The 26,567-nt window shown below is 35.5% G+C and overlaps 1 protein-coding gene across 14 annotated transcripts in view; it reads right to left on the bottom strand.

Annotated features, from left to right (window-relative positions):
• Window positions 1–26,567, bottom strand: part of KCNMA1 (potassium calcium-activated channel subfamily M alpha 1) — an 891,121-nt gene that overhangs the window by 18,399 nt on the left and 846,155 nt on the right. For 7 of the 14 annotated variants that reach the window (XM_051982028.1, XM_051982030.1, XM_051982031.1 and 4 more), the window contains 3 exons: window positions 15,932–16,045; window positions 15,087–15,170; window positions 11,413–11,543 (listed from right to left, as the gene is read on the bottom strand). In XM_051982028.1, coding sequence (XP_051837988.1) covers window positions 11,413–11,543; window positions 15,087–15,170; window positions 15,932–16,045 — 329 coding nt within the window. The remainder of the gene's footprint in view (window positions 1–11,412; window positions 11,544–15,086; window positions 15,171–15,931; window positions 16,046–26,567) is intronic. The other 7 variants (XM_051982029.1, XM_051982034.1, XM_051982042.1 and 4 more) reach the window with 1 other exon arrangement.

Here is a 26,567-nt window from a genome sequence, read left to right as displayed (position 1 = left end):
GTTATAATAGTGTCCAATCCTCCTTTGAAACTATTGTGATGAAAATAATTTATAAATATTAAGGGCTTTGAAAATATAAGTCACAATTAAAGATAAAGATAATATACCACATCTTTTTTCTGTTATTGATTCCCTAACAATGAGGTACAGAACACCCTTTTCAGTTTCTTGTGCATGAGGAGTATAATTTAGATTTTTAGGTCTCTTTGTGAGTGATGTCAAAACTGCCAGGAATGGTCCGGTCTATTTAGAGCAACACATAAATGAAACAAGTTGGAACTTAAAAACATGCTAGGACATGCATGTTAATAACTAGTATGTCCCATTATTCACAACTTCATCTCTATTTATACAACACTATAGTAGTATAACTCTGCTACCATGATAGTGCAAGCATGGGTTAGGTGCCTAATTGCATTTCCTGCTTTGCTTACTGATGTCCCAAGAGAACTGTCCAGAGAAAATTATTCAAATCATTATTAGAAAAGCTCAGAGTGTGCAGCCTATATAGAAACAGTTGATTCTCAACTTAGAGGCAGCTAAGTGGTATAGTATATTGTTCAAAAGACAATGAGATTGAAACCTGACTCAAATATTTACTAGCTATGTAAATCTAAGCAAGTCTTTTAACTTTTCTCAGTCTTAGTACTTCTTCTATTAAATGGAGATCATGATAACCCTATCTCATAGGCTTGCTGTCAGAATCAAATGAGATTTATATATATATATATATATTTCTCTATATATGTAGATATATACACATATATGTATATATGTATATATACATATGACTGCAAACCTTAAAGTGTAAATGCTACCTATTATTATTAATGAAATAAGTGCTTAGCACAATATCTAGCACATAAGGGCTAGATAAATGTTTCCTTAGATAAATACTTTATTCCCTTCCCTTCCTTTCCCTTCTTTTCCTTATTATCATCATCTCTGCTCATTCTAGATCACATAAGATATGGAGAAATCTTTTCTAATAGGACCATTCCAGATTTACTTTTTATTTTGACAGGTTACCAAACTGAGAGCACAAGACAATACTGTTGACACGATTTGCCTAGATTACAAAGAACTGATAAAATCTCTTGTGTTATTCTTATGGAAAATTTGGAGAGTAATAGGTCTAATGATGTTAGTACAATTTTCCAGACAGCTATTATTCATTGAATGAAGAATTATGAAGGATTCAGGAAAAGAGGTCTCCAGGTATCCCAAGGTTTTTTAATTGATCCTGTACTCAGTTTGTTATCAATGTCTTCAATAAAGTTGTAGAATGACATGCTTCTCAAGTGTCTAAATTATATACCATTGGACAGATTATAGATGTATCCCATGCCATTGTTGGGATTCATAAAGACCTAAGAAGCCAGAATATTGAGCCACATAAAATAACATGAACTCTAATAAGGACAAAAGGAAAGTCATGCTTGAGTTTAAAATTTTCAATATGGAGGAGGCATGAATAGGGAATTTGTCTGAAAAAGATTTGGGTATCTGAGTGGACAGCAATTTAATAAGAAGTAACTAATGAAATTTATATAATTTTAGGCTCTATCAAGAGGGCACAGAATCATAGATTGGAGCTGAAAAAAATCTTAGAAGGAAACTATGATATAAAGAGGGAAAGGCATTTGTCCAGTTTAACCCTGTGCCTTATATCTGATGCTGTGCTTGTTGCTGCTTTCAGTAGGTATTCTCATCTGGGGAAGTGTTGCTCTGCAGAGACCCATGAATGGATTTGAAAACTTTCCAAACCACTCTCTACACAGGGGCCAAACTGATATTTCTAAACCACAAATCTGATGACTCTGTTGCTCCCCTGCTCAAGAAGCTTCAATAGCTCTCTGCTCCATCTCTGTTTCTGTGACAAAATGCAAACACCACTATTTGACATTTAAAGTCCTTCCCAAACTGGCTGCAATCAATTTTTCTCCACTGATTTCACAGAACTCCTCATACACTTGGGTGTTACAGTATTCCAAACAACCTAGCCTACTATTTGACATTTCATCAATGACATTCCATCTTCTGCCTCTTTGAATTTGCCCAGTCTGTCTCCCAGACATGTCTGAAACATTCTCTTTCCTCATCTTTGCATCTTGAATTTTCTGACTCCTTTCGAAGCTTAGTTCAAGGGTTCTCTCTGATAAAAAGCCTTTTCTTACCTTCCCCTCTGAATTGTTACTTTCTCTCCTAAATAAGATTACTTTTTAAAACTTTGGAATTGTTGTGAAATTAATTGGATCAGTAAATGGGACAGCAGGGTGGTGCAGTGGATAGATATCTGAGACTGGAAGACCCAAATTCAAGACCAGCCTCAGATATTTACTAGCTGGGTGATCCTGGGCAAATCACTTAACTCTATTTTTCTCAGTTTCCTCATCTGTAAAATTATCTGGAGAATGAAATGGCAAACTACTCCAGTATCTTTATCAAGGAAACACCAAATGAGGGGTTCAGACATGACTTAAATGATTGAATGACAAAGATTGAGGACTAGATTTGGAAATAAAATCTTACTAATTGTGTGATTCTGGATAAGTGTTTTAACTTCTATTAGCCTCTGTCTTCTCATTCATAAAATATGGATAATAATAGCAGCCACCTCAAAGAATCATTGTGCAGATCCAATGAGATAACATATACACATATATATATATAATGCTTTGACAATTTTAAATGCCATATAATTGCTAGCTAATTTGTATAATATTTTTGTATAAATTTGTATAAAAACATGTTTTTATACAAGTTTCTCAACTGGCAAACTGTTATCTCTTTGTGGGCCAGGATTCTTTCATTTTGTATATACATCTCCATCTCCATCACCTAGTAAAAAGCACTAGACTGCATATTGCACTGATAGAAGAACTACTTTTAGATGAAAAAACTCTCCCTATCAATGAAGACAGCATCTCCTCAAAAACTTAGAATTTTAGAGTTGCATAGAACTCTGGAACATCAAATACTTGCCCGTGGTCAACTGGCCAATAAGATGTCAGAAGCAGGATGTGAACCCATGTTTTCCTGGCTCAAAAAGTCATTTCTTTACCATTATACCATGTTTTCTCTAGTACAGAGTAGGTATTTAATTATTGCTTGGGAAGGGGCAATAGGGGTTAAATAACTTGTCCAGGTTCACACAGCTAGTAAGTGTCTGAGGTTGGATTTGAACTCATTTTCCCCTGACTCAAGGGCTGGTGCTCCATCAACTGTGTTACCCCTTAATAATTTCTTATTGAATTCAATCCAGACTTAGGCTTTATGGGATCTATCTTTTTGATCTCTGGCTTTCTTTACAACACCTGTAAATAATTTACAGGTAATTTATTAAGTAATTTACAGAACTTTGCCTAGCAGACCTCAGATAGCATAAGATAACTTAGGACCTTGTTCTGTTGTCCATGAAGGCAAAGTTATAGTAGAATGAACTTTTCCTCGATTAGCTGTGTGACTTTGGGTAAGTGGCAACTTCTGTGAGCTGATTGCCTCCTCTCTTAAAGAAGGGCCTAATACTTGATTTTTAAGCCCTTCCTGGCTCTGGCATTCACTTTTACAGTGATTTCTGAGAGAAGACAGAACACTGAATAGGAACACCAACCACTGTACAAATGAGAAGCAAATTCTAATCTGGATATTTGAGCTTGCAGTGCCATCTAGCCCAAGTTCTAAGGCTGAGGCAGCTCTGGTTGGGTGAAAATGTTTGGGGCTGTTCTCTCGTGTGCTGGAGCATTCTTTTTTTTTTTTTCCTAAAGTATAATTACCAGAGCTTATGTTTCATAGTTAATGCTGTCAAGCCTTTTAAACTAATTGGTCTTTTATAGAAAATTTAACTGAAAATTAACACATCTTTTAATAACATTGCTTTAACTTTAATGGCACTTTGCCTTGCGTTTATAATTGCTCTAAAATTGTCATTTTCCATGTCATAGCTGCCATTTTTTATATTTGCCAGTTTTCATGGTGTAGGTTTTTATTTTTAGTAATTTTTTTTCCTTATGAAGGGAGAACCATTTGCTATTTTCCATCTACTTTGGGCCACATTTGATTTAAGAGTTAGTATGGGGGAGGGGGAAAGAGGGAGAAGACATGTGATTAGAAGCTGGGAGACCTGGATTTGGGTCCATACTCTGCTACATCCTAGAAATGTGACTAGAGAACCATCTAAGAGCCTCAATTTCCTTCATTTGTGAAACAGGAGCAGTAATAGTCATATTTCCTACTTCATAGGACTGAGGATCATAGAATCATATGTCCAGAGAAGTCCAACCTCCTCATTTTATAGAACAGGAAACTGTGACAGAGAGATGGAGTAAATTGCCCAAAATCTGACAGGGAGGGAAATGATAACAATGATGAAATGATACCTAGAATTTATACAATTATTTTGATGTTTACAAAGTACTTTATGTAGATCATATCCTTTGATCTTCACAACTAAATGATGTAGGTAGCTAGTAAATGGAGACAAGATATAAATAATAAACCCAGGTTCTATGACCCAGTTTTTTTTCTATTGCACTATGTTCATTGTGAAAAAGGCTATACACTACATAAATGTGAATGAAGTCTTATATATATATATGAATATGTATGTATGTGTATGATATAAAAGTATTATAATATAAATATACTATATAAAAATGTGAGTTATGGACACTGTGATTTGAGAAGGATATAGGTAAGCTGGAAAATGTTCAGTGGAGAACAAGAAGGATAGTGAGAAACACCGAATCCTTGTCCTATAAAGGGAAACTTAAGGAATTGGGTATGTTTAACCCAGAAGAAGAAAATCTCAAGGAAAACTAGCATTTGAAAAGATGTCATGGAAGGGGAAGAAATATGCCCCAATAGGGCAGAACCAAGAATGGGCAAGAATTTCAAATTTATGCTTGAGGTCAAGAAAAGCTTCCTGACAACTGGAGCTGTTCAATAGTGATACGAGCTGTTTCAAGACATGATGAATTTCCCCTTTTGAGAGATTTCAAGCAGAGGCTAGATGGCCACTTTTTGGATTAGGGATACTGGGGATTCCTTTTATGTAAAGGTTGCACTCTTGGATGACTATTTAAGTTCCTTCTAACTCTCAAAAGCTATGACAATATCTGGATGGCAGACTCTAAAGGCTGACACAATGACTCCATGCAAACTATAAACTTGGCCAAGAGGCAAACTTTGTCCTGCTCTCATGGGGGAACCCTGATTATATGATTTCTTCCCCTTAATATATTATTTTGATAATCATACTTTCAAGGAAATCTTTATTTCTTCTATTTCTTCCTGTTTTTACCTTCCCTCTGTGCTGAATGTTCATTGCTTTAAAGATACTCCCCCTTCAAAAATAATTCCAATCTTTTGTAGGAAAAAGATAATACATAATGAAGTCATTTTCTACATATTAGGGCTTTTATTTAATAGTATTTTTATCCCAAATTTCATATCCTTAGGAGTTTGAGGGGGATGCTTAATATCATTCCCATTTTATAATTGTAAGATTGAGGCTCAAGGAAGTGAAATAAAATAAGTGAAACCAGAACATAACCACCTGAATTTTTGTGCAAGTCTAAGAAGGTAAAAAGAAAAAAATGCAAAAGAGGCACTTTTTTATTAAAGTATGAATTTAGTGGACATTGCCTGCCTTGCTCTGCACAGGAAGGAGATGGGAGAATTTCTAATTGAGCAGTTGGGAAGACTTGCACAAACTGATACAGAATGGAGTGAGAAGAACCAGGACAAACAATTTATACAATAATAACATTGTAAAATAAACAAAACAGAAAGATTTAAGAACTGATTAACATAATAGCCATGAAGCTAGAAGCAGATTATTTTGAACCATGCTACCCACCTCCTAATAGAGAGATGATGGATTCAAGATTTTTGCACAAGATCAATGTGAAAATTTACTTTTTGCTTGAGTTTTCATATTTGTTACAAAGTTTTTTTTTTTTTTTTAAGTCCCCATCTCATTGGGGTGGGTCAAGGAAGAAACAGAGATATTGAAGGGGAAAAAATAAATTATTGTTAATTGGAAAAAATAAAATTTAATTTAAAAATTTGAATAACTCTTTGTGATATTATTAGTATTTGATGAAGCATTTGTGATGATTCTTAAATGCCTAGGAAATGAAATATCCACTGTTCTTCCATAAAGGGAAGCTTCCCTGTTCCAATGTACCAATTCTAGAGACTGAGCCAGTGTACATCTTTTTTTGGTTTATGTGTTTTGTAAGAAGGGGGCAGGGTTCCAGTTCAATCTGACTGTAAAAATGAACTTCATTAAATACATACATACACATACATACGCATAAACTCAAACTCATTAGCGTTAGTGTCTAGGAATATTAACTGTAAATGCTGCTTGTTTCTTCCCTGAACAATGTGCAGCCTTGCTCATTCTGGCTGGACTATTAATGTCCAGAGTGCTACAGATTTCTACCTAGGAAACAACTAGAGTATATAAAAAGTGAACTCTCTCTATATAGTCTTTTTTAAGTTATTAAAGTCTTAAAGGGCATAAAAATTTGGGGGACATTCTATATTGGCTCTGAATCTTCTGAGGCTCAATTTTTGCAGATTCCTCTGAAGGCCACAAATACTGCTTCTTTTTTATTCTTAGGACTAAAGCACACATTAATTAATAAACAAGGATGTCCTGTTTTACATTACTTCACTGAATTGGAGCATCTGAAAGTAGAAGGGCCAATTCAATGTGATGATGATGATGATGATAATTACATAGTTTATGTATAATTCTATATTAAACATCACATCATATATAATAACTGTTTATTCTCAAAATACTTTCAAGTGTATAAAATTCATGATGATCTTTTTGTGTACCACAATCTTGTGAGGAAGATTCAAGGATGCTAATTATCTCCATTTCATTATGGAACAAATAATCTTTCTATTCATCACAACCATTTCTGGAATAACAGATAGGGATGCTAGAGAAGGAAACTGAGGCATAGAATAACAAAATGATAGATTTAGAGCTGAAAAAGAATTTATATCACTTAGAGTAAATCTCTCATTTCATAGTTGAGAAAACTATTTCTCAAGGGGATGAAGAGTAAGCTATTTTGGGGGACAACAGCTTGAAAGTGCTGGGATTTGGATTTGAAGTCTAGGTCTGGCATTGTTTCCATAGCACTTGTACCTATCATTCTAGACCATAAGGAGATAACATAATATAGTGGACATGATTCAGGTTCAAATCCCACATTATTCCTTAACCTTTATGAGCCTTGGTTTCTACATTTAGAAAATGGGAATAATGATACCTGTGACATTTTCCCTTGTATGTTTATTTTAAAGTTCATATGACATGATATATGTATAAAGTATTTAAGTAAGTTCAAATCGCTATATAAATATCAGTTATTGAGTAGCGACCTGGTATCAAGCCATTGATTTTGTAAGACAATAATATTAGTTTATTATTATTTTTTCTTCCCTACTACTATCATAAGGGAATCAAGACTGGATGTTTAAGTCAAGAATTTAATTTCAGAATTTAAGTGAGAATTGAATTTCAGAAGCCAAATGATGACTAGGGACAAATGGGATTTGGGTACATAGGATGATATTGCCAATACTGGGTGGAAAAGGTTCCCTTTTGCTTCCTACCTTGGTTATGATAAAAATCAGGGTTTATGTAAGATGACATTTGAAAACAATGGATGATAGAATCCAGGGGCAGGTCTTGCTCCTTCAGCCACTTTTTCTAGGAAAAACTATGGGCAAACTATGGGTCAAATTAACCTTGAGCATCAGCAACAGGGCTCAATGGGAAGAAAGGACAGTATGGTACTATGTTGTCTGGCCCCAGTGATCAATTACTATAAACTTCCTCCCAGCTGCCCTGTGAATAGTATCCTGACTTCAGCTTGAAGAATGTATTTCCAAATTGTGATGTTCTTCTCAGAGCTATCTAGGCATAAACGTAATTATTCTCTCTCATGAGGTATTTGTGCTGTTGATTTGCACAGCATCATGACATGGCATCCGTAGCATCCCTATCTGTTATTCCAGGAATGGCTGTGATGAATAGAAAGATTATTCGTTCCATAAATGAGGCAGTGAACAGCAGGAGTTGAATTATGAGGGACAATATTCTGTGAGTGTTTAGACACCTGATTAAATGGCAGTTTGGAGAAGAGGGTGAAAAAAAGATCATCGACATCTAAATAGAATTGTGTTTCAGTGTTGTTTGTAAACGGCTGCCTAAGCTAGAATGTGTGCTCTCTCTGTCTCTCTCTCTCTCTGGTTTCCATTGTATGGAAAGCTTTCACTCATGTTGTATAATTTCCCTCCATTTTTTTCTTAGCTGTTTTTAATTACAATAGCTCTTCTCATTACTTGAATAAACCCCAGTCTTATCATAAAGAAAAGGAAGAAGGAAAAAAAAAACTATCCAAAAAATAAATTGAGCTATTTACAGCTGATTTGTTTTTTCTGTTGTGTTGCTTTTGTTTTTTTTTTTTTTTTCAAAAATCTAGCTATCAGTTGAACCAAGCACAATTCTGAGGCCTCATTTTCGAACTTCTGCACTCTAAGTAATGAGAATCTAGCTTCAAACAATACCTGGATGGTATTTAGATGAGTAATACACAGATTGGATAGCAGTGGGCAAATCAAGTTAAATCTATTTCCATTAAAATTTATTCACATTATTTTTAAAAGAGTCTCTTGTAGGGTTTTCCTTCCTCTTTCTTTTAGGACAGAAGAAGAAAAAATAGGCTTCTCAGTATATTTTATCTATAAATGCCTATCAACTGAGGCCATAGAAAATTCACAACGGAAATATCACATAATAGTGCAGAGGTTAAGAAGACTTGGATTCCCAATCCCACCTCAGAATTTAGAGCTATGTAATCCAGGGCAATTCATTTGACTTTTGTGACTCAGTTTCCTCCTCTGTAAAATGAAGAGGTTGGATTTTATGGCTTCTAAAACTCCCTCCAGGACTCTAAATTTATGATTCAATATTAAAAGTTCTCAGCCTGGGGTACATGTTGTTGTATATTTTAATAACTGCATGGCAATATAATTGATGTATTCTGTAATCTTACGTATTTTAGCTTATGTATTTACAAATTTCATTATAAGAATGGGTCCATAGATTGCCACTGGGAATACTAAAAAAAGTTAAGTTCTGTTCTAAATAGAACTTTCTCATGAGACAGAGAAAGTATTTACCTGTTTGTTAGAGAGAATTTTTTCCCCCAGGAGTTTCCTATGCTAATGGAATCACAGGTTTGATCCCCATCCTGTCATGGAACACATTTTAAATACATGGGCATAGGTTTCCCATATGAACATAAGCATTGAACCTGTGACACTTATCATTGTATTTATTTCATTCTCTCCAAAAGTCTCTGGCCATGAAAGTTTGGAAACAGAAATATCCAATCAAATGATCCAATTTGGAAAGTTTAAAAAACTTCTGATGATGAAGACAGTGATGTGACTCAAATCCTAAAGAACTTATTATTATCATATACACAAGACCACACATACATAGCACTAACATAATCACATAGATTCCCATGAACTTCTGTATGAGAAGTTGGATGTGACTGTAGCATTCCCATTTTTACTACAGAGTAATTTGGGGGAAAAAATCTGAAGAATGCCTATCTAAAGACATGAGTCCTTTTATAGTTTTGCTCTTTAAAATTTTAATAGTGTCATTCAAAGCTCTAACGTAAAGTCATCTATAAACATTTTAATCTTCTCATAATATAAATGATTTTCTGAAATCTTTCTAATCAAGATCAGAGGAAAAATGAGTTTTCCAAAGGAATGAATTACAGAAATAAATTTTAAATCAGAGATGCTGTATGTTAGGTCTATTTAATGGGGTTTATCTTGAATCCCCATTTCTGCAGCCTCCCTCATTAATTCTGGCTTTTTCAGGTGTGGATAAACTAGGACCAATGAACTCTCTATCTTTGTTTCTGGAGGAGTTTCTAATGCAAGCCAGTAGAGCAAGATGGTAGAGTTTTTGGATTTGGAGATTGACAAGAGAAACAGAACTATAGGAAGTCAGGGAGAAGAAACACTAACAATTCATCTTCCACAAGAAATTTTGTTTTGAGTGAACTGAATGTTGAACATAAAATCAACAATACCCAAACTCATATCTTACCTCAAACACTAGCTGTATGATCCTGAGCAAGTTAATAATGTATCTGGGACTCAATTTCCTCACCTGTCAACTGAGAGAGTTAGACTTAATGATTTCTCAAGTCCCTTTCAATTCTAATCCTATGCTCTATTATTCTATAAAAAAGGTAGAATGAACAAAAAATTTAAACTGAAATTTTTGTTTTAAATTGTAGTTCTTTTTCTGATGCATGGAGAAAATTGAACATGTTTTAGAAAGTTTTGGTTTGCAGACAATCTTATGTAACCTATTTTGGTGAAATGATTGTAATTAATATATTTTTACATGTGTATGTTTCAAAACTCTTTGACAATAATAATAGCATGTTCTCTCAGGTTAGATATTTCCCCCTCACAATATGCAATTTATATTAATTTTCTTAAATAATCTTTTTGTTTCTTTTATTCTTTTCACTTTATTTTTTTTTCTCTTTGTGTTTTTATTTTTGATTTGTTTTGTCTTGTTTTTTTTTTATATATAATTATCAATACATTGAATAATCACCTTTGACTACCATGTCTTCCAATGTACTTGGCATCAGTGAAGCCATAAGAAAAAGGGAATTTTCTCCCACTTATTAATTTGTGTTCTTGTGAACAACTATTACAAAGATAAACTTGGTTTTACTTCATACTCCATTTCTCACAAATTATGAATTAATGATCATCAACAATGAAATTTTAATGGACAATAAAACTATTGTTTTCATTCTAAGGAAATATTTCATAACCCTAGTCTGTTTTGACATCTTTGTTTGCATTAAAAAGGGCAAACAAAAGTTTTCAAGCTATCTATAATTTGATCAAATTGAAACTTTTGTTCTTCCATCTTAAGCAAAGCAAATACCTTGATTTTTAAATGTGTTGTGATGGGATAAAAAAAACATAACCCATTAAAAGATTTATGGTTTTCAAATTGAAAGGAACTTCTAAGATCATTTTCTACTCCAGCTCCCACTTTTAGCAGGTAAGGAATTTGAACCCCAGCGAATTTAAATGACTGCACAAAATGGGTAGTAAGGCTGCCATAATCTGAATTCTCTTTCTCTGATTCCCAATTCAGTCTTCTTTCTCCTAAACTATTAGCATTCCATTCTTCAGTCTTCTAATAAAATTTAGGATTCTCTTTGGTCTTTTCAAAAACTCCCCTTTCATTTGTCCATATCAATACTTTTGGTTGGAGTTTCCCACAAAATATGGAGGAAGGAATGAGATTTTCTTACTTACCGCACTCATAAGTGAGTCCAGGACACTAACGGCAAAGGCTGTCCCACATGCAAACGGCTGTGTGAGATACAGCTCCGTATCTGGGTCATCATCATCGTCTTGGTCCAAAAACTGAACATTAGTATCATTCACTAGAAAAGCCATAAGACATCAATTAGTGATCAATGTCTAGTCTTATGAGCTAAGCTAAGCTAAATAAATAAATAAAGCCTGGCATTATAATGGCTTAGAGGCAATTAGCAGTCTCTTTGATGGCACTGGAAATGAAGTTAAAATGGAGAGGGGATATGAATCCTGGAGTTGCAAGGGTAGAAGTGAGGGGAAAAAAAGGAGATTGTAGCTTTTTTATGAGGTAAGCTCCTTGGCTGACATCAAAGGGACTCAAAAGAGTGGGAATAATTTTTTTCTGACATGATTCTATAGAATTAATGGTAAGAAGCAAGACACTCTTGTAGGGAGAACATAGGATCCATGTCTTTGGACTCATTGAATTCTTGCTCAGACAAATAATGGCTTTCAATACAGAGAAATAAACTGGGATAGCTTACTTCTAACAAATGAAAGAATGTGGGACCTCCGAATAGGGATGAGTAAAGAGTTCATCATGCAAGCAGATGATTTTGAGATATCATTAGTTGCCACAGGGGCTTACTCCTGCTTTGCCAAGACCCTAGTATTCTTCACATCAAAAATGAAAAAGATTCTGTCCTCAAAGAGTTTGCATTTTACTGGGCACTAGCCAAAGGTTTATTGACAATGATATTATCAACTCCGGAGCAAAAAAATCAATGTGTTATGTTTCTCATCAAGAAGGAAATGTGTAGTTTTTAAATTACATGGGCTGATTCAAGCTCTCTTTTTCCTTTCCTAAATGATTTTACTCTCTTATTTAATTCTCTTTAAAAACATCGAAGCCATCTTTTATGTGGCCAGTAAAGACTCTCCAGGAATGAAGATGAAGACTGATTGATCACATCATAGAGATGTACTCAACTTAGTAAAAATTAAATAACAAATTGATGTCAATTCCCAATGTAATTTCAGGAATTAACATTTGTATAGGAGTATATATGCACATATATGTATATGTGTATGTGTGTGTACATATGTATGAAAGATAAAAGTTAAAGTTCTTGATGCCTTCCTAACCTCACCAGCAGCAGCCCTTCTCCTTGGGAGTTTTTTCCTTCTCTCCATTGCTATAACTGGTAAAAAGAAAATTCTTTCTATGAAAAACTACTAGTACCTTATCTTTTCTGTACAAGATAGAAGAAAGTAAAAAGATAGGGAGGATAAGAACATAGAGTAAACTTTTAAAAATCCAATTTGTTTTCCTATAATAAGGTGCAGAGATACACATTCACTACCCAGATCCTTTCAACTTCAAGTATTTAAAAGTCCCAAAATCTCTCAACTGACAATTTCCCAACTTTAATTTATTCAATGATAAAATTTGATAAAAATAAAACCGTAATTTGAATGTGGGCACCCTGGATGATCACTAGTTATTACATATTTGCCTTGAAAGTAATCAGGAGGCACTGCTAAATCCTAAGGGGAAGGAAATGCTGGATTTGTAGAAATAATTCATTAATGAAGATGATTGACTTATGGCCAACTCTTCTCTTATGGCATGTTGGCATATTTAAGTCATAAAAAGAGATCTTAGAAAATCCACAGAGCACTGGGCAGACTCTAAATAAAACTTTACACCCAGCTCAACAATTTTAAAGGTATATAGAAAAAATTGAAGCTGGAATATTGTCAGAGGATAAATTTGAGTGGCTTTTAAATACTTGAAAAATAGAATTTCTAAAGAAAAACTAAAAGAATATTCTTAGCACATGGCAAGCAACTGATGAATTTAATTGATTTTGGAGCAATAATTTTATAATAAGAAGGCTGAAAGGGGAGATTAAATTATTATTTTCAGATATACAAAGCATGATGGCATAAAAGTAGTAATCATCTTCTCTCCCTTCCTGAGGAGGATAGTGAAAGTGATCTGGGCACTTGGTATAGAGTCAGCAGACCTAAGTTCAAATTCTGCTTGTCACTTATTACCTGTGGGACCTTCAAGAAGTCACTTACCCTCTCTGAGGATCACTTTTGTCATCTGTTAAATGGGGATGAGACCATATGGCATACCTATCTTACAGATTTGTCATGAGAGTTAAATGAGATAATGGCCATGAAAGCACTTTGTAAACTCTTAAGATTTCTGTATACCTTACAGAAATGTCAGGTGTTATTATGGCTAAAACAAGGAGTAATGGGCTCCAACTCTGGCACATGAGATGTTGTGGATATAAAGAGTAATTACTGATCATGAAGATTGAGAAACACAGTTACAGATTGAGAGAGGTAGAATCATTTTGAATGAAATCTTCAGAGCCAAGCTAGCAAATCCCTTCTTCACTTGGGAGCTCTTTTTCCTAGGATAGGGGCTTGGACATATGACCTCTGAAGGCTTATAGTCCTGAGATTATGTGACAGACAATTCAGAGAGTGAAGCTCTCAGGAAAATGCTGTAAATATTAGACTCCATCCATCCCACAGTTGCAGACACAAAACAGAGATACTTTACTTTTGACCTGAGAGAGTTTTGTTCTGATAAATAGTCACATCTACAATAATGCAGTGTTGAATGGCTGACAATTTATTCCTCTGCTTTTGGACACCTTACAAGCAAGATTACTGTGTTAAAAGCTCTCTTGTTCTGAAATATATTGGGGGGCCAAGAAAATGGATCGTGAGTTTCATTTGCCATTTGAAGGAGGTGATTTTCCCCAGCACTTTTACCGACTCCATCTGTCTGCTTCATAAGACCAATCCCCCATTCTGACACCTACTGTTACTCATCTGGGTTCATAGTGTCATTGACCAAGTCATGGGGAATCATATATGAATTTGACAAATTTAGTTGTGACTTCACAATTTTATCTTTCTGATGAGACTTTATTCTGAATTTTTCAGAAGGTCTTTGGACCAGGGAGGGTCAGACTATTGGGACAGTGTTCTACTATGTGGCTAGTTAATCTAAGCCTTCTGATAATCTGGCTTCAGGTAGAAAGGATCTCCCCAGAGCTCCACTGCCTCAATAGCCTCCAAACTGGGCATCTGAGACAAGAGCTAGTAAAAGAGGCGAATCAAGTCAGAACAAAGGAAAATAAACAGCTGGAGGGAAGGCACAATCTTAGGTTTTGTATTTTGAAATTTTTATATTTCTTCTTTGACTTCCTATGAGAGCTGTGAAGATATGTCAGTCAAGCTGACAGAAGGTTGGAAGAAAAAAATAAAAGAGAAAAGGGTGGGGGGCTTGGAGGAGGGAAGACGAGGGAGGGCAGGGAGATGTGCTAGGGGAAAAAAAAAGGCCCAGGCCAAAGAAAATGAATTGGTGTGAAGATGCTATGGAAACAGCTGCCAGGTCAGCCGGGCGTGATCAAAGGTTTATAGATGCTGGGTGGGAAAAAAAAAATAAAAAAGGAAAATCATTAAGAAAGGCCAGAGCATGACAGTTGATTCCAACCAGAGCCGCAAATAAAACACATTCAAAGCAGCGCCATGAGGGTAGCCTCTCTGTTACAGCCAGAGAAAGAAAGAACAAGCTGATGAGAGCTGGAGCACCAAAGAGAGAACAAAAGACCGACGTGAAGGCAAACGGTACTTCTTACCCAGTTCAGTTATCATGAGAATGTGCGTCCCACTGTTTTTTTCCTGATTGATTGAAACCAAAGGCAGAAGTTTGCCAGGCTTCGCTAATAGGGTATAACAATTTGGGGTGGGGGAGGGAAGGGGAAAGAAAGTACAGAGACAGAAAAAAGGGAGGGAGTCAGAGAGATAAAGTACTAAGGGAAAAGGACAAAGGGCCCCCAGTTGTACTTGCAGTTGGGGGGAGGCTTAGGAAGCAGTTCAACGGTTTTGCTAGTTTGCCTTTGGCCACCCAGAACTCAGTAGTGGTTCTTTTAATTGTCACATCCAAAGAGTCCAAGTCCTCTTCCTTAAAATGCTATAATCCCTTGGCATCAACTATAGCTTGTGTATAGAGAATAAACTCCAGTCAATTATCCTTGGGAAGAATGAACCTGCTTCTCCAACTCACCCAGTCGCTATGACTGGATGACCTTAAAGTTTTTTCAAAAGGAGGAGAATTTACCTATTATTTTATTGCTGTGATACCCAGAAAAGATGCTCCCTTGGGGCTATGGCTAGCTTAGCAAACCATTATAGAAAGTGGGATAGGACTCAACACTAAAATTGCTCCTCTGCTGTATTTCCAGTAACCGATCCCAATAAGAAGGAAGCGGGAATCCAGGCTTTATTGAAATGGAAGCTTTCTCAGCCTTCCAGCGCTTCCCCCAATCCCAACAACAAGTCATGTAGCTTTCTCACACATTCACACTAACTGTCTCTATTCATGCTGGGCTGTTTTCCAAAAAGAGAGAAGGCATGGAAGTGGGCCTATCTCCTCCTTCCCTGTGTGAAGGAGAAAGAAGGGGTTGAGAATTAATCCCCTTACCTAGTTCAGTGATGATGGGGATGTTAACCCCAGTGGTGATGGATGGCTGACGTAACATCCCATGAACTGGACTGTTGTCGGGGGATGACCTGTCCATTCCTGGTGGGGTGAATCCTGGGAGACAGGAGAGAAGGGAGAATTAGGAAGAATTAGAACATAAATGATTGAATAAAAAGCACAGTGAAAAACAATTGGTAATTAGAGGTTAAAATAAATTTGAGTGACAAAAAATATCAGCACATCCAGGGTCTCCTCTGAGGAATATTTTAAAGGATAAAGACACAAACAGTTTTAATTGATTTATGATATAATTCTGGACACTACTGAAATCTGATATAGCTTCATAAAAAGTTGTTATAAAACCAATTGATTACATCAAATCAATCAGTGTAATTATCTGGAAATGCTATCAAAAGACCCAGTGTTGACTAAAATAAAATAAATGATTCCTTAGGCATATGAAATGTATAAACTAAAAGAATCCTAGAATCCTAGAGTAAGATAGGATGTCATGAATCTCTCCTACAATATCTAAAAATACAGGTTCTGCTTAGAGACCTCTAGTGATATAAAGCTCATTACCTCATGAAGTAGTCTATTCAAGTTTTTGCACAGTCCTAATCATCAAGGAAGTTTTCCTTATCCTATAAGTAGCTGAAAATTGCCTTCTTATAATTTCTACCCACTCATCCCAGTTTACCTTTGGGATCAAGCAAATTATAATACCTTTTCTACATGACAATCTTTCATATATTTAAAGATGGTTATATTTCTCCCATGTTACCTCCTCTTCAGAATATTTTTCCTCAGTTCTTTCATCCAATGCATGTATAATGCAATTTCAAGTTCCCTCATCCTTCTAATTGGACTTCCATGAACCTTCTCCACTTTGTCAAAAATGCTTCTTAAAATACAGCATCTGTATGCCAGACCAGGGCATAGTGCATTTCCCTTGTTCCATAGCCTACCTAAGATTGCATTTCCTATTTGGCTAGTAGGCCAAGATGGTTTTCATCTTGACTTAACCCTGTACCCAGATCCCCTGAGTCATTGTTGCATGAATAGTTTTCTGGCCAAATTCTGTAAGCTTATTGCAAATTCAGATTTATCTTGTGCTCCAGTATGACCAGCTGATCTGTATCTTTCTTCTTAAGCAGAAAATCTTTCTCATCTAGAATGAATGTTACCCCTTCTTTTATTTTCCTGTGGTAATTTTAATTTTTGTGGGATGACTGACTTTCTAAAAGACTTAAAAATCATCTGTTTCACCTTCCTCACAATACAGATGAGAAAAGTCTGTGGGGGAAGAATGGTCATGTGACTTTATACAAAGTGATATAGTTTGTGATGTCATAAGTCTATAATGCCCAGAAGTGATGGGATATTAGTAAAACTTCAATTATTGTTCAGGTCTCTTTATTCTCAGGTCAATGGACTGTCATTATTTTAAAACCAAGGTCAAGACGATTTATCTTTTTTTAAATAATGAGGAACAGAGTGAAATATATTCTTAGAATCAGAAAAAAAAAGGTATGGTAAGTCTTGTCTCTCTGTGTATTATGCCTGCTGGTTTACCAGAAAAGTTTCTTTCCTTCTCAGCATCCCAAGCAATTTTATATAGGACTATAAGACACAAAGAAAGTTTTTCTTCACCAGGCATTTCATATAGGAATGAAATCATAGGTTTGGAGCAAGTTTGCTAATTAATAATTTAAAATAAATGTTATCAAATGTTTAGCCTACTATTTTAGCTTTTTGAGACCTTTTCAGATCCTGATTCTGCCATCCAAGATAATTCTTGGGTATTAGAATGCCAATCGAAAGAATATCATTCATGAACTCATGATGAATTAGCAAGTCAGATCATCAACCAAAAATCTATTTTTGACAATGGATCTCTTATTTACATTCTAGAAACAAACTTTCAGTTATTTCTTTTTCCATTCTTCTCCTCCACCTTTACCATCCTCCTTTTCCCCTCTATTTCTTCCTTTCCTTCCCTCTCTCCATTTTTTATTTGCCTTCATGCATCCTCATTTCTCTCCTTCCTCTCATCCATTTGTCATTCTTTCTCACTACTTTTTTATACTCTATTTTATTCCATTCTTTTCTTTCTTTTCACCTGGTTCTCCTTTCTTCCTTCTCTTCTTTCCCCATATTTCTTTCTACTCTCTCACCTCCTATTTTTCCCTTTTCTTCCTTTAAAAAAATCACGTTAACTACCTTAAAAGGTTTGAGATAGGGATTGACAATGACTTTTGCTACTCAAACCTATAGTGAACTCTCAAACTTACATACTGACTTTGTCCTGTGTGGTTTCTGAGCATAATCAATTTGGAAAGTAGCCAGTTTGATTTCTGCTTTTAAATTTCTTGATAGTAATAATTATTGGTCTCAGTCATTAACATTGAATATACATTGTACAAATATTAGTCAGGGCTATGTGAAATATATGTAGATAAGAAAAATGAGAACATTTTTAGGCTACTAGGAAAGCTCAATGGCCAGTTCATGTGACTTTTGTAATTTCTTAGAGTAAGAAATTACTCTAAGCAAGGTGGGAAGAATTTTTATTCAGCTGAAATTAATTTTACAGAGGGCAGCATATGGTAAATGTTACTGTTAGCTTAATTCAGTAAGTGCTGATTTGCTCCCATTCACGCAGAGGGCAGGTATGATGGCAGTGTTTGCATTAACTTTGTGTGTCTCCCCACCTATCTCCATAGCAGATTGCTGCATAAAATAACCAATGAACTAGATGCTTGGGAATGAGAGGTCACTTGCTATTTTCCCAGGTGCCCAGGTCAAAGAATGAAACACCTAGTATTAGCTGCCTCTAGATAAATCAACTTCAAATATGCCCAGAAGGTTATTTTATCATCAGCTTCCTGCTTTTGCCAAATTGTCTTTTCAAAGTGACATAATGAGATAAAGATGAGGTTGTTTTTTAGATATCTGGAGTTTTATGGAAAGCATAGTCTCCCAGAGCTAAAACAGCTCATAGAAACTGAATCCAACCTCTTCAGGTTCCAAAAAAAGAAACTGAGTCTAGAGAAATAAAAAATTTCCAGGGCTGCAATAATGCATTTTGGTCTTGAAGTACAAAAGAGATGAACTGAAATAAATGACAATAATAATAATGATAATACCAATAAAATTAGCTAATATTTAATGATCACTTTAAAGTTTATGAAGTCTCATTTTAGGTTTACACAGTTAATAAGTGGAATTTGTACTCAGGCCTTCCAGATCAAGCTCAAGATAGTGACTATCTCCTATACCACAAAAATGATAAGATTTTACTTTTTCTTTCTCCTGGACATAATTGTGTTTCATAGTTTCAGAGTGAAAAAAAATCCTTGGCTTCACTTAATTTTTTTCCTGATTGCATCTCATTTTAACATTTCAAAGACAATCAGTTCTCTTTTTGAAAGACAATATGGCTTCTTTGTTGAGGAAACTAGGGAGAACTTCTGTGTCCATTCTTCTAGACTCATGGAAGATATGTGTTTTTAGCCAAATGTATAACCCAGAACACAGATTTAAAAAGCTCTCTATTTCCGTCATCTGGAAAAATGAAGGGAAAACCTGAACTGTTTTCATCAAAAGTTTCATTCAAAGGTATGAAAAACTCCCAGTGACAGCCATGCGGATTCAGTGAATATGACGTTTTTGAATTTCTTCAACTTGACAAGTAAACACCTTAAATCGGTAATGCTATATGCATAATACATGGCCTGTATTTTGACAGCCATCATGGAATGCTGACTGGAGAAAATACAGGTTTGTACATCAAGGAATAGCATCCGTAAAGCAGGGAGAAATTCAGGTCACAGGATATTAGGAAAACCGTATTTCATTACAGAACCTGGTACAAGCTAAGGCAATGCTTTTATTTTATCTTATTTAAAGACTCCATTTTCAGCTGTGAAACGACTCGATTCTTTTGCATGAAACGTTTATTTGGCAATGACATGCCCAACTTCTAGTCTGACTTCATTTTGCTTTCATATTCCATTTCCTTCATTCCATTAGCTCTCACAACTGTCAAATTGGCAGGTGGCCCATTGCAGACCCTCCTCTCCTCAGCATCACCCCAAGGACAGGAGAGGGGAGCTGGTACACTTGACTTGAAAAATCCATCAATATTTCTGACCTCACTATCATGGGTACTTTTTCTCCCAGTGATTAGCATGACCTACATATGTCGCTTTATTTTGGGTGATCCTTGACCACATTCTGGCATAAACATTCTACAGATGATCCATCAAACTTGCAAAAACCCATCTTGAGTCTCTTATTTTGTAGGAGCCATGTACACAATATTTATATGTAAATTGTTGCTTTGGAATCATGGCCAATCCACCTTCTTTTACAATTCTACATAGCTGATGTATTGTCACTCTTTCTCAAGTCACCATTACTAATAACACAAGCACTTGTGATGGTCTTTATATTCTTTGTGGTTTGCCATTATTCCATGATTCATCTTCAGGGAGTCTCACCAGGAAAACTTTCTTGGTGGAAAGAAACATGGGAAATCACTGAAATCTCTAACAAATTCCCTAAATACGTCCTAGTGCATTCCGCTCTTACTCAAGTCTGAACCAAATTCATTGTCCAGCGACAGTGCTGGACCAGTTATCTTGGTTGTCATCCAACTATATGTCATAATCTGGGCAATATGAATTGTTTGTTTGTCTCTTCCTGTGTGGTCTCTTAGAGTGATTTCTTTTGTATAGCAATGGATTTCCTGGAAGAGTGCTCTGTAATAATTACATGATCATTTACAACTATGAACAACTGGAGGGAAGATTGGGGAATTGTCCCATTTTTTTTTCTTCCTAAACAGCCTTCATGATAGTGGTGAACACTTTTTATGCTTTATTTGATATTGATGATGAAGTGATCATGGAACATAATTACCTCTGTGGTTCCATCTTCTCAGGATTCTTGTATTGGTTTTTCATATACTTGGGAATTGCTTTTTTAGAGGGAGAGTCTTTAAGGCTGTTTTTTTCTCTATTGAGTCAGAAATGTGTGTTTATGTTTTGTTATCAATGAACAATAATCACAGAAAGATAGCATATTTTCCACATTTTTCAATAAAATATTCGAATGTAAAAACATGGTCTGTTATAGAAAATTATTTTAGAAAGCCATTTTATTCCTTTCTCATAACTTTTTTTCAAGGATACCCTCCCTAGAGCCAGAGACCATATTTATAAAAAATATAGAGAAGAGAAAGCAGGCATATCAATTGGCAATTGCTGAAGGCTTATTCTAGCAATAGTATTATTTTTTGGAATATGATTCTCTGAGTTATCTTGAAAAATCAGTTTCTGGATTCCTTTAAAATGTTTCTGCCTCTAGTACAGATTTCTTCTGAATGTAGTTGTTCAAGTTCAACCATTGTTATTCAATTTACTTTTTTAATGTGTTGTTTCTACTTTCATATATAAATATACATATGTGTTTGGACACATGCCTTCATAGAAGGATCATCATTTTTTCTTTTGGGCCTAATAATTGAGTGAGATGACAATGAGGTCATGGGAGTAACCAGTATTAGAAGTGATTTGCTAATTGTAGAAATATGTATAAAAGAATTGCACATGTTTAACATATATTGGATTACTTGCTGTCTAAAGGAGGGGGTAGGAGAAAGAGAGGGAAAAAATTTGGAACACAAGGTTTCGCAAGGGTGAATGTTGAAAATTATCTATGCATATGTTTTTAAAATAAAAAAATGAATAAAAAAAAGAAATGATCTTCAAAGGCAAGCTCTTCAAGGCAGACTTGAATTCCACATCCCACATGATTAAGACATTGTCATTTACTTTTTTAAATGACATGTTTACATGACGTCTCCACTAAACCTGCCCCTTCTTATTTTTGTTAATGGTGCTACCCTACTGAATTTCCAGAGCCATTTGTTTCTACTACCAAAAATCTCTTGCATCTGTTAATTCAGATGAAAGCAAGTAATCTATTTCTTATGAAAAATATTCTTATCCTTAAAGATACTCCTTTATCATGTATTTTTCAGATATTTCTCATTCTCATTACTTTTAGTTGTTCCTATTACTTTTGTCTGGATCCCTTTCCACTATCAGTGGCCATACTTGATCAAACTCTGTGCTGAACACATCCAAGCCTAGGGATTTGGATTACCCATAAAAAGGCCTAATTCACATCATCAGCTAGCTGAGGCTTTCTCTTCCAAGTAGACTGAGCTGGGTCTCTGTCAGACAGAGCACTTGTGTTAATCATTCTAAGTCCTTTAGCAAGAATTGCAAAAGGAGTCATTTCAAGTCAATAACTGTAAAACAAGCACCTGGGATATTCTTCTTGGAAGGATGAACATAAATAAAGCATCTTACTTAATACTGGGCTTCAATCAAGTACTAACTGATTCAGAAAGCATGTTTTAACTACTGTATGCCAAGCATCTGTGTTAGGCACTAGGGAGAATGGAAAGCAGTGAAAAGCCATGGCTTTGCACATGAGAAAACTCATTTGATTAAGGGGACCATTATTTTATGCACAAAGAACAATACTAAGGTTACATGTACATACGTAAATAACAGTTTGGGATTCAGCACATTTGTAAAATGCTCAATCAAAAAGTGGGATTATTTGGGAATGACATTATGAAGGAAAACAGACTTTCAGAGCACAGGAAATGGTGAGGGATAAGGTAGAAGGGAGATATAACACACTTTACAAAGTTGTGTAATCATCGAATTTAAATGATTTGAATGTGTAAAGAGCTAAGCAGCCCTGGACAATCTGACTTGGACTGACAAATCTCAAGTGGCTTCTGTCTCCAGCTACAACTTTTTATCATTGTCGTGGCTACTTTGGGGTTTAGTTGATATTATGAAAATACTTTCCTCTATTAGCTCTTCCAAAAGATAGAAGCCAGGTGTCAAACCTGGGGATGCTTTTTCTTCTCAATCTTTAAGGGGTCTATAAAGAGAGTGATCAAAGATGACGAACATGCTACTAGATTCTGCAAGGCAGGTGCTCCTCATCACCAAATTGGTAAGAGGAATATAATTGTATTTTAAATTTAAATGAATTAAACTTAACTGGGCTTGGAGTATGCACTTTTGATCGTTTCATTACCACCTGAGGGTTTCTCTCCACAGCAGGGCTGGGAATTTCTAATTGAGCAAAAAACCACATCAGAGTGACTAATTTTCAATTCAAAAATTATAGCATATTTTAAACAAATAGCCTAGCATACAGAGCAATTTAGAATTTAGAAAGGACCCTATTGGTCATCTAATAAAACTTGCTCTCCTCACATGAATTGTTTTAATGATGTTCCTGAGAAATAGATATTCAAAATATACTCAAACAATAGCAGTATAAGAAACTTACTATTAGAAATGGCACTCCATATCCATTTTTTGGATAACTCTAGTTGATACATATGTACTATTTTGAACCAAAACCTTTATCTCGATCTGTAAGGTCTACCATCTGGTCCCTAGTTCTCCCCTTTGAGCATTATAAGATTTCTATTTCTTTCAAATAATAGCCCTTACAATGTCTTAAGATGGTTGTCACATTTTCAATAAATTTTTTCTTCTCCAGAATACATATTTCTAACTTGTTGAACCATTGCTCATAGGATATCTGAATCTCTCTCCAGTTCTAATCCCTGACCAGAGGAGCAGGGTCTAAAATAAATGTATGGAAAGGTATATCAAAAAACCAGATCAGATCAGTCCAAAGGTTTCTTTAGCATGCAAAAATCCAAGTGCTGAAATGAACAAGGAAACGAGTAGTAGAGGATGTGAATATAGGTAAGTTGTCAGTAAAGGAGAAAGGGTACTGATTTGGGACTCAGAGGACCTCCCCCCAAGTTTACAATATCTATGGTCCTAATGGATGGCCAGATATAATAGGTCAGAGGTTGCACAATTCAACTTCTTTCCCTAAAGATTCTCTCATGGAAACTATTTCTATTCAGGCCCTGACTCTGTGCTCACAGGCCAGGGTGGTTCATGCCAAGTTCTCTGTGGCACACCCTAATAAATCTACACCAGTTAGGTCATAAACTTGGATGAATTTGGAGAAATCAGGAGACTAAGGTAGCTTCAAATGCCAGCTTCAGGAGGGCTGGAGAACATTTACCCCACTGTAAGAGATGCTATATAAACTCTTAAGTTCAAAACAATCTGTACACTTGGTTTTTTGGAAATTTACTCTTATTTTCCAACGGTAATTCCTATTCATCCTTTTGGATCCTATTTCCACTCTTAAGTTGAACTTCCCTTTCTGTTGTCAGGACAATTAGGTAATGTAGTGAATAGAGTGCTGCCCTTGGAGTGAGGAAGTCTCATTTTTTTGAGTTCATGTCTGGTCTCAAGTACTTGCTAGCTATGTGATCTTGGGCAAGTCACTTCACCCTTTTTTGCCTCCGTTTATTCATCTATAAAATAATTAGGACAAGGAAATGGCAAATCTTTCCACTAATTTTATCAAGAAAACTCCCAAAAGAGGTCACAGAGATGACTGAAGAATGACTGAACAACACCAACAACAATTTTATTATATTGATGAAGAACTGAAGCAGAAAGGCTGCAGTTTTTCTAATGCCAGAAGGGAGGAAGCAGCACAGAAAGGAAAGTGCATACACAGAAATGTATATTATAAGGTCCTAATATATGAACTATACTCTTGCCATTGGATCACACTACCTCTGTCTGACCAAGGGGCAGATCAAGAACAAAGGGTGGAAGTGACAATGGAGAAAACCAAACTTTTGGCTTCATGTCAGGAACAACTTGCTAATAAATAGAAAAAAAAGAAAAGTACTGCCTCAGGAGATGGCACATTCCTTGTCATTAAATATCTGTGCAAAAATTAATAACTATTTGGGTATATTATTATAAAGAGCCTTTTCTGATGTGGGTTCCTAAAAGCTCTGAAACTTCTGTGATTCTGAGAGATGTAATCTCACCATAAACAGCATTAAGGAACAATTACTCCCCATTCATCTGGATATTTTTTAATACTTGGGTGTCCAACCTCCATATTTTATAACTGAGGACTTCAATCTCAGAGAAAGGAAACTGTTGGTCTAAGATTGCAGAGATAATCACAGATCAGGAATGTGAATCTGGGATGAATTATTCAAAAAGAATTTCTTAAGCATTTTCTATATTCTAAGCTCCCTACAACTCCAGTACCCTTTTCCCCTCACTGCCTTATGCAAGGAGGCTACTTTGTTCCCTTCTCCTGTTGGTCTACTCCCCTCTACTCTTATCCCAACCAAGGCAGTCAACCACAGTTGGATTGGCCATACCATTTTATTGCTTCCACCTTTAAACAATAGTAGGGAACAGCAGAACTGGGACCCATTGTAGTTAGGCTTAACGTACTTTGTGCAGTACCAATGTGCAGTTTAGTACATATAATAAATGCTTTATTACATTGCTTTTCCTTGGGGAAAATACAAAGTACTTTCTAAATCTTCCCTGGTGAAATCCCCCAATAAGAGAAAGGAAATTTCTTATCCATCACTTCCTATAGCAGAGATGGAGGAATGAACACAAGCTTTTTTTTTTTTTTTTTCTCTCTCTGCTACCTCTTCTATAGATTTAACATAAAGGAATTGGTTCAAATGTAAGTCCAAATTAGCTTTTATTGTGTGCATATAAATGATGGTTAGAAATCCATATGCTACGTTAAACTTGAGAAATAAATTAGACTGAATCATCTCTGCTTGCAGAGACAGGTATTCAATATGCTGTTGTAAAAGGAAAAGATCAGAGTTAAAAATGATCTAGAAAGGCATGTTAAAAATCAAGAGAAACATCTCCTCTTACATCATCCAGGAGGTAAATTAAATCTCCCATGAGTTCCAAAAAAAAAAAAAAAAATAACCCCCAAACTCCCCAAGTCAAATGTCAGAGCAAGTGAAGATCAATAAAAATATTTTGATAAGTAAATGCAACAATGCTATTTAACACATGATTGGCAACTGCTGAAACATAAATTATACAAATTTCCCATAGCTGCTTATGGGAAAATTATGCAGATTAGAACTTGATTAGGCTTATATCATGAGACTCAATTTGGACTTTTAATCTATTAAGCTCCAATAAATGAGGCATCTGAATAGCTCCCCTGAGCAACTACAGTAATAACCACAGCAGTCATTTTTGCAATATGTATTCCAACAAATTCTTCAGCACATGAAGGAAAGAAAATTCCATGTCTAGGAGTACAATTGCTTTTTAACTTGTGGAAAAAATCCATGAGCACAGGGCTGATTTGGGAAATAGATTTTCATAAATGGCTGCAAGAGAAATCCAGCAAAAGGAAAACCTCTATTTAACCTCATAATATTTTTTCACAGCTGCTTTCAGTGGCTTCCCACGACGTTAGAGTCACCAAGTCAGAAGGCCTGGACAGCTGACCTATGTTTACTCAATAAAAAATGATTATTTAGCAAGAGCGTGGCTTTTCTGAAAAGTGTACTGCCCAAAACCTTTCTACCTTGTTAGACTCCACTTAAAAACTAAGGCAGAGTATAGTATCCTGGATAACTAGGGGTCAGTGTGTGAGGGAGATGAAAGAAGATCCCAGGCTTATTCAACCTACAAGTTCATGTGGT

The sequence above is a fragment of the Antechinus flavipes genome, chromosome 2 (assembly GCF_016432865.1).
Source record: "Antechinus flavipes isolate AdamAnt ecotype Samford, QLD, Australia chromosome 2, AdamAnt_v2, whole genome shotgun sequence".
NCBI lineage: Eukaryota > Metazoa > Chordata > Mammalia > Dasyuromorphia > Dasyuridae > Antechinus > Antechinus flavipes.
Note: the sequence above shows the minus strand (reverse complement) of the source record. Positions and strands in the feature narration are given on the sequence as shown.